General features: G+C 54.1%; 1 protein-coding gene across 1 annotated transcript in view; it reads left to right on the plus strand.

The window, feature by feature from the left end:
- The window catches only part of dnm3a (dynamin 3a), a 53,054-nt gene extending 49,752 nt beyond the window's left edge, over nucleotides 1-3,302 (plus strand). The window contains 3 exon segments of the mRNA XM_041270846.1: nucleotides 292-328; nucleotides 502-740; nucleotides 2,478-3,302. Of these exon segments, the coding sequence (XP_041126780.1) occupies nucleotides 292-328; nucleotides 502-740; nucleotides 2,478-2,547 (346 nt within the window). The 3' untranslated portion in view covers nucleotides 2,548-3,302.
- Nucleotides 3,303-8,699: the final 5,397 nt, after the last annotated feature.

Genomic DNA, 8,699 nt, shown 5'->3' on the forward strand with positions numbered 1-8,699 from the left:
CCTCTCGCTTTCCTCCCACCCCTCTCGCTCTCCTCCCATCTCTCTCCCTCCTCACCCCTCTCTCCTTCCTCACATCTCCCTCTCTCTTTTGGGACCAAGTCCTCCCCCTCTCGCTTTCCTCCCACCCCCTCGCTCTCCTCCCATCTCCTCTCCTCACCCCTCTCTCTCCTTCCTCACACTCTCCCTCTCCTCTCCTCCCCACCCCTCTCCCCTCTCCTCCCACCCCTCTCTACTCCCTTCTCTCCCTCCTTACCCCTCTCCTCCCAGCCCCCCTCCCCTTCTCTCTCCTAGAGGACCCCCTGGGGCCTCCGAGAGGAAGGGTGGGAGAGTGGGGAGAGGTGTGTCTCCCTCCCCGACCTCTCACGCCCTCTTGCTCTCCTCCCCACCCTCTCTCCTTCTCCTCCTCACCCCCTCTCTCTCTACTCCCTCCTCACCTCTCCACCACTCTCCTCCCACCTCTCTCCCTCCCCACCTCTCTCCCTCTCTTCCCCCTCTTGGGAGAGGAAGTGTGGCGAGAGGAAGAGAGTGGTAGTGAGCGAGAGGGGAGAGAGGAGTGAGAGAGTCTCAGTGGGGGAGACTCCCCCCCTCTGGCCTCCAATGCCAGAGGAGGAGAGTTTGCTGTCCTCCCTCCGTGGGGGCGCCTGTCTCCACCCTCTCTTCCCCAACCCTCTCCTGCTCCTTCTCTCCCCATCACTCGCTCTCCCCAGCCGGCCCAACCGCGCCCCCCCCAGCATTCCCAGGTAAGTTCTAAAGCTGCACTCACAGAGGAAGTGCGTGGCTCTCTGAAAGCTAGACTTGTAAACATCACTGATCAATAACTTGTGAGATCAATGGGACAGCACTGATCAATAACTCCTGAGATCAATGGGACAGCACTGATCAATAACTCCTGAGATCAATGGGACAGCACTGATCAATAACTCCTGAGATCAATGGGACAGCAGTGATCAGATAACTCCTGAGATCAATGGGACAGCACTGATCGGTAGCTCCTGAGATCAATGGGACAGCACTGATCAATAACTCCTGAGATCAATGGGACAGCACTGATCAATAACTCCTGAGATCAATGGGACAGCACTGATCAATAACTCCTGAGATCAATGGGACAGCACTGATCAATAACTCCTGAGATCAATGGGACAGCAGTGATCAATAACTCCTGAGATCAATGGGACAGCACTGATCGGTAGCTCCTGAGATCAATGGGACAGCACTGATCGGTAGCTCCTGAGATCAATGGGACAGCACTGATCAATAACTCCTGAGATCAATGGGACAGCACTGATCAATAACTCCTGAGATCAATGGGACAGCACTGATCGGTAGCTCCTGAGATCAATGGGACAGCACTGATCGGTAGCTCCTGAGATCAATGGGACAGCACTGATCAGTAAGTTTCTTTGTATAGTTGGATCCGTGCAGCGCTGATCACAGTGTGGAGAATCCCAGCTGCAGCTCCGTGGCCTCGAAGCTGTGGGCTGCTCAGAGAACCAGAGCCTCACCAGAGCACGCATTTCTGTGGGTTTGCTCTCGGAAACAACGACTCTTTATTTCAGACAGGCAGGGAGGTGCTGCATTTGTCCCTCATTGAGCCTGCTGTCTAGACCGCCTCATCCACTTTCTCACTCACTCTGTCTCACTGCCTCGCTGCTCTTATGACAGTGGACCATAGTGATGCTGCAGAAACCCATTGTTCCATTATTCAGATTAAGTTTTTCACAGGTTATTGATCAGGCTAATTTGGATCACTGTTCTCCTAAGAGTCTAAGAGAAGCAGCGATCATCACAAACCCAAGCAGCTGTTTCTTCACTTTGAATGGGAAATGACTCCAATCAGCAGCAATGATCCTCACCTGACTGTCTTCTGTGAAGAGCTCATCCCAATAATAACCCTCCCTCCGTGTCACTCAGCAGTGAGCTCCACCCCCCCCAGTGTCACTCAGCAGTGAGCTCCACCCCCAGAGTGTCACTCAGCAGTGAGCTCCACCCCCAGAGTGTCACTCAGCAGTGAGCTCCACCCCCAGAGTGTCACTCAGCAGTGAGCTCCACCCCCAGAGTGTCACTCAGCAGAGAGCTCCACCCCCAGAGTGTCACTCAGCAGTGAGCTCCACCCCCAGAGTGTCACTCAGCAGAGAGCTCCACCCCCAGAGTGTCACTCAGCAGTGAGCTCCACCCCCAGAGTGTCACTCAGCAGAGAGCTCCACCCCCAGTGTCACTCAGCAGAGAGCTCCACCCCCAGAGTGTCACTCAGCAGTGAGCTCCACCCCCAGAGTGTCACTCAGCAGTGAAAGTTGTTGCTACTGTTTTAAAATGGAAGTCTGAAGAGATAGTTTCAAAGAAAGAAATGAGCTGAAACTACATGGTGATCTAACCTGTGTTTCCAAACTGTCTTGACCTCTTTGCAGCACCTAACCCTCTCTCTCTCTCTCTCTCTTTCTCTTCTTGCTCCCCCTCCTCTTCCCCTCTCTCTGCAGCCGCCGGCCGCCTCCCTCTCCCACCAGACCCACCATAATCCGGCCGGGAGACTCGTCCCTCTTTGACTGAAACACAAGCTCTGCCCACCAGCTCCCTCTGCTAACCATGCATGCCCTGCCTCCCAGTATAGCGTCCGTGCCTCCCAGTGTAGCGGCCCCCTGGCTGGTGTACTCGTAGCCCTGCCTCCCAGTGTAGCGGCCCCCTGGCTAGTGTACTCGTAGCCCTGGCTGTGCACGTGATGTGTCCCTGCAGTCTCTGTGCTGTGTGCCGTTCTATTCACAGTCCCGCTGTGTGAAGCAGACTGGGTGCAGCTGAGCTGAGAGGCTGCAGCTGGGTGCTAGAGCTTTTGGTGTTGCATGCCTAGGAAAGATGTACAGTAACTCAAACATTATATACTCAACAGAGCCTGAGGGGCTGCTATGTATTGTACAATTCTATTGTGGCATGTGCGTGTGTGTGCGTGTGCGTGCAGGTGTGTTGATGTCGACGGCTCTCGTATCCGGCCACACTGCCGGGCTGTAGACCCTTTCAGACCATTCGCCTCTCACCCCACTCGGTGTGCAGAGTAAGGCTGTGAGCAGCGAGGATGGATCTGCCCGGGGGGGCGCCCCTCGCCCTGTGCCTCCCTGGCTGCCCCTCAGCCCTGCTGCTCAGCCTCACCTTCTACTGGCCTAATATGCCATTGCCAGTCAATAAATATAGAAGGTGTGTGAGGGGTTCAGAGCTCCTTGCTGTCGTGTTGTCCTGTTTGGGGGGGTGTGTGGGGTTCAGAGCTGCTTGCTGTCATGTTGTCCTGTTTGGGTGTGTGTGTGTGTGGGGTTCAGAGCTGCTTGCTGTCGTTTTGTCCTGTTTGGGGGTGTGTGGGGTTCAGAGCTGCTTGCTGTCGTTTTGTCCTGTTTGGGGGTGTGTGTGGGGTTCAGAGCTGCTTGCTGTCATGTTGTCCTGTTTGGGGGTGTGTGTGTGTGGGGTTCAGAGCTGCTTGCTGTCGTTTTGTCCTGTTTGTGGGTGTGTGTGGGGTTCAGAGCTGCTTGCTGTCATGTTGTCCTGTTTGGGGGTGTGTGGGGTTCAGAGCTGCTTGCTGTCGTTTTGTCCTGTTTGTGGGTGTGTGTGGGGTTCAGAGCTGCTTGCTGTCATGTTGTCCTGTTTGGGGGTGTGTGTGTGTGGGGTTCAGAGCTGCTTGCTGTCGTTTTGTCCTGTTTGTGGGTGTGTGTGGGGTTCAGAGCTGCTTGCTGTCATGTTGTCCTGTTTGGGGGGGGTGTGTGGGGTTCAGAGCTGCTTGCTGTCGTTTTGTCCTGTTTGTGGGTGTGTGTGGGGTTCAGAGCTGCTTGCTGTCATGTTGTCCTGTTTGGGGGTGTGTGGGGTTCAGAGCTGCTTGCTGTCGTGTTGTCCTGTTTGGGGGTGTGTGTGTAGTTCTCACTCCCAGGTGAATGTGACTCTGTGTTAATCGTACCGGGGGTCTTCACAAGCTCTCAGTCTCTAATAAACCTGGTGCATTTCCAGCCTCTCACCTGCTCGTTTCCTTCTTCCAGTCTGCTCTCTCTCTGTCTCTCTGCTGTGTCTGCACTGACACACACAGACTCGCACACAATCACATACACTAACAGAAACACACTGACTCACAGAATCACATACACTAACACACACACTAACACACACACACACAATCACATACACTAACACACACACACAATCACATACATTAACAGACACACACACTAACACATACACTAACAGACACACACTGACTCACAGAATCACATACACTAACACACACACACACACACACACTGACTCACACAATCACATACACTAACACACACACACAATCACATACATTAACAGACACACACACTAACACATACACTAACAGACACACACTGACTCGCACAATCACATACACTAACAGACACACAATCACATACACACTGACTCATACACATCTATAAATGCAGGGTGTATGGATTTGTTTAATCTCCTCCACTCAGACCTCTTGCTTAATAAAGCAACCCCTGAGCAGTTCCTCTTCCAGGCTGCTCATACATGGTCAGGATGTCACTAAGCCTGCAACCCCACAGGCACAGTGCAGCCCGAACAGCGTCTCCAGAGTCAACAGCAAGAGAGCTCACTGCATGAACACTGAAGCACAAGCGATTCCCGGGTCTTTGGAAATTTAAAAGCCTGCTAGTGCTTGCTTTGTGGTGGCTGCAAACTCTCTTAAACAGCTTGAAGTATGGCAAGACTCCTTGCAGGAGAGAAAGGGTTCAGTGTGTCACAGCCCTGCAGACACAGCTGGGTGTGAGGAGCAATCCTGTCACCTGCGCATTGGATATTACAGCACACACATTACACATGAACGAGCAGCGCGTTTGGGATGTGTTATTAATGGAGTGATTTCAGGGCCATGCTTCTTCAAAGCCTGCCGCTCATTATTACTCTGCCTGTCTATGTGCTCACAGTCCAGTGCTGAGACACGTGGCACGGTCACAGACATCACAGTCGTCATGGTGATGGCTTTCCATTGTTACCTGCCGGTGAAGTGACAACCCGTGCTAAATCCACACGTGTTTAATGTGCATTGTCCTTTACCGCAGTGTGTACCCGATTACAAAAAAACAAAAAACAAAACGAGATGTAAGAAGCCGCCTCTGCGCTGTGAAGCACAGTTTTACTTGCTCTCATTTCTGGGTAAGTTTTCTGCGTGTTTTTTGCGAAGTGGAGAGTTCTGGCGAATCGGAGACGTCTGCTCAGCCGACTATGGAAACTCAAGTTTGTTCTGCACTAAAAGAGGCGCCTGAGAAACGAAAAAAGCCTGGTAACGTGGGCGTCAAGGTAAGACCACCGCCATCTCGTTATGCGGTGCTGTGGTAGAGAAGGCGGGTGAAGCAGCGTGTGTGTGTGTTGTTATGCGGTGCTGTGGTAGAGAAGGCGGGTGAAGCAGCGTGTGTGTGTGTTGTTATGCGGTGCTGTGGTAGAGAAGGCGGGTGAAGCAGCGTGTGTGTGTGTTGTTATGCGGTGCTGTGGTAGAGAAGGCGGGTGAAGCAGCGTGTGTGTGTGTTGTTATGCGGTGCTGTGGTAGAGAAGGCGGGTGAAGCAGCGTGTGTGTGTGTTGTTATGCGGTGCTGTGGTAGAGAAGGCGGGTGAAGCAGCGTGTGTGTGTGTTGTTATGCGGTGCTGTGGTAGAGAAGGCGGGTGAAGCAGCGTGTGTGTGTTGTTATGCGGTGCTGTGGTAGAGAAGGCGGGTGAAGCAGCGTGTGTGTGTCGTTATGCGGTGCTGTGGTAGAGAAGGCGGGTGAAGCAGCGTGTGTGTGTGTTGTTATGCGGTGCTGTGGTAGAGAAGGCGGGTGAAGCAGCGTGTGTGTGTGTTGTTATGCGGTGCTGTGGTAGAGAAGGCGGGTGAAGCAGCGTGTGTGTGTGTTGTTATGCGGTGCTGTGGTAGAGAAGGCGGGTGAAGCAGCGTGTGTGTGTGTTGTTATGCGGTGCTGTGGTAGAGAAGGCGGGTGAAGCAGCGTGTGTGTGTGTTGTTATGCGGTGCTGTGGTAGAGAAGGCGGGTGAAGCAGCGTGTGTGTGTGTTGTTATGCGGTGCTGTGGTAGAGAAGGCGGGTGAAGCAGCGTGTGTGTGTGTTGTTATGCGGTGCTGTGGTAGAGAAGGCGGGTGAAGCAGCGTGTGTGTGTGTTGTTATGCGGTGCTGTGGTAGAGAAGGCGGGTGAAGCAGCGTGTGTGTGTGTTGTTATGCGGTGCTGTGGTAGAGAAGGCGGGTGAAGCAGCGTGTGTGTGTGTTGTTATGCGGTGCTGTGGTAGAGAAGGCGGGTGAAGCAGCGTGTGTGTGTGTTGTTATGCGGTGCTGTGGTAGAGAAGGCGGGTGAAGCAGCGTGTGTGTGTGAAGCAGCGTGTGTGTGTTGTTATGCGGTGCTGTGGTAGAGAAGGCGGGTGAAGCAGCGTGTGTGTGTGTTGTTATGCGGTGCTGTGGTAGAGAAGGCGGGTGAAGCAGCGTGTGTGTGTGTTGTTATGCGGTGCTGTGGTAGAGAAGGCGGGTGAAGCAGCGTGTGTGTGTGTTGTTATGCGGTGCTGTGGTAGAGAAGGCGGGTGAAGCAGCGTGTGTGTGTGTTGTTATGCGGTGCTGTGGTAGAGAAGGCGGGTGAAGCAGCGTGTGTGTGTGTTGTTATGCGGTGCTGTGGTAGAGAAGGCGGGTGAAGCAGCGTGTGTGTGTGTTGTTATGCGGTGCTGTGGTAGAGAAGGCGGGTGAAGCAGCGTGTGTGTGTGTTGTTATGCGGTGCTGTGGTAGAGAAGGCGGGTGAAGCAGCGTGTGTGTGTGTTGTTATGCGGTGCTGTGGTAGAGAAGGCGGGTGAAGCAGCGTGTGTGTGTGTTGTTATGCGGTGCTGTGGTAGAGAAGGCGGGTGAAGCAGCGTGTGTGTGTGTTGTTATGCGGTGCTGTGGTAGAGAAGGCGGGTGAAGCAGCGTGTGTGTGTGTTGTTATGCGGTGCTGTGGTAGAGAAGGCGGGTGAAGCAGCGTGTGTGTGTGTTGTTATGCGGTGCTGTGGTAGAGAAGGCGGGTGAAGCAGCGTGTGTGTGTGTTGTTATGCGGTGCTGTGGTAGAGAAGGCGGGTGAAGCAGCGGGTGTGTGTGTGTTGTTATGCGGTGCTGTGGTAGAGAAGGCGGGTGAAGCAGCGTGTGTGTGTGTTGTTATGCGGTGCTGTGGTAGAGAAGGCGGGTGAAGCAGCGTGTGTGTGTGTTGTTATGCGGTGCTGTGGTAGAGAAGGCGGGTGAAGCAGCGTGTGTGTGTGTTGTTATGCGGTGCTGTGGTAGAGAAGGCGGGTGAAGCAGCGTGTGTGTGTGTTGTTATGCGGTGCTGTGGTAGAGAAGGCGGGTGAAGCAGCGTGTGTGTGTGTTGTTATGCGGTGCTGTGGTAGAGAAGGCGGGTGAAGCAGCGTGTGTGTGTGTTGTTATGCGGTGCTGTGGTAGAGAAGGCGGGTGAAGCAGCGTGTGTGTGTTGTTATGCGGTGCTGTGGTAGAGAAGGCGGGTGAAGCAGCGTGTGTGTGTGTTGTTATGCGGTGCTGTGGTAGAGAAGGCGGGTGAAGCAGCGTGTGTGTGTGTTGTTATGCGGTGCTGTGGTAGAGAAGGCGGGTGAAGCAGCGTGTGTGTGTGTTGTTATGCGGTGCTGTGGTAGAGAAGGCGGGTGAAGCAGCGTGTGTGTGTGTTGTTATGCGGTGCTGTGGTAGAGAAGGCGGGTGAAGCAGCGTGTGTGTGTGTTGTTATGCGGTGCTGTGGTAGAGAAGGCGGGTGAAGCAGCGTGTGTGTGTGTTGTTATGCGGTGCTGTGGTAGAGAAGGCGGGTGAAGCAGCGTGTGTGTGTGTTGTTATGCGGTGCTGTGGTAGAGAAGGCGGGTGAAGCAGCGTGTGTGTGTGTTGTTATGCGGTGCTGTGGTAGAGAAGGCGGGTGAAGCAGCGTGTGTGTGTGTTGTTATGCGGTGCTGTGGTAGAGAAGGCGGGTGAAGCAGCGTGTGTGTGTGTTATGTGCTGTGGTAGAGAAGGCGGGTGAAGCAGCGTGTGTGTGTGTTGTTATGCGGTGCTGTGGTAGAGAAGGCGGGTGAAGCAGCGTGTGTGTGTGTTGTTATGCGGTGCTGTGGTAGAGAAGGCGGGTGAAGCAGCGTGTGTGTGTGTTGTTATGCGGTGCTGTGGTAGAGAAGGCGGGTGAAGCAGCGTGTGTGTGTGTTGTTATGCGGTGCTGTGGTAGAGAAGGCGGGTGAAGCAGCGTGTGTGTGTGTTGTTATGCGGTGCTGTGGTAGAGAAGGCGGGTGAAGCAGCGTGTGTGTGTGTTGTTATGCGGTGCTGTGGTAGAGAAGGCGGGTGAAGCAGCGTGTGTGTGTGTTGTTATGCGGTGCTGTGGTAGAGAAGGCGGGTGAAGCAGCGTGTGTGTGTGTTGTTATGCGGTGCTGTGGTAGAGAAGGCGGGTGAAGCAGCGTGTGTGTGTGTTGTTATGCGGTGCTGTGGTAGAGAAGGCGGGTGAAGCAGCGTGTGTGTGTGTTGTTATGCGGTGCTGTGGTAGAGAAGGCGGGTGAAGCAGCGTGTGTGTGTGTTGTTATGCGGTGCTGTGGTAGAGAAGGCGGGTGAAGCAGCGTGTGTGTGTGTTGTTATGCGGTGCTGTGGTAGAGAAGGCGGGTGAAGCAGCGTGTGTGTGTGTTGTTATGCGGTGCTGTGGTAGAGAAGGCGGGTGAAGCAGC

The sequence above is a fragment of the Polyodon spathula genome, chromosome 14 (genome assembly GCF_017654505.1).
Source record: "Polyodon spathula isolate WHYD16114869_AA chromosome 14, ASM1765450v1, whole genome shotgun sequence".
Taxonomy (NCBI): Eukaryota; Metazoa; Chordata; class Actinopteri; order Acipenseriformes; family Polyodontidae; genus Polyodon; species Polyodon spathula.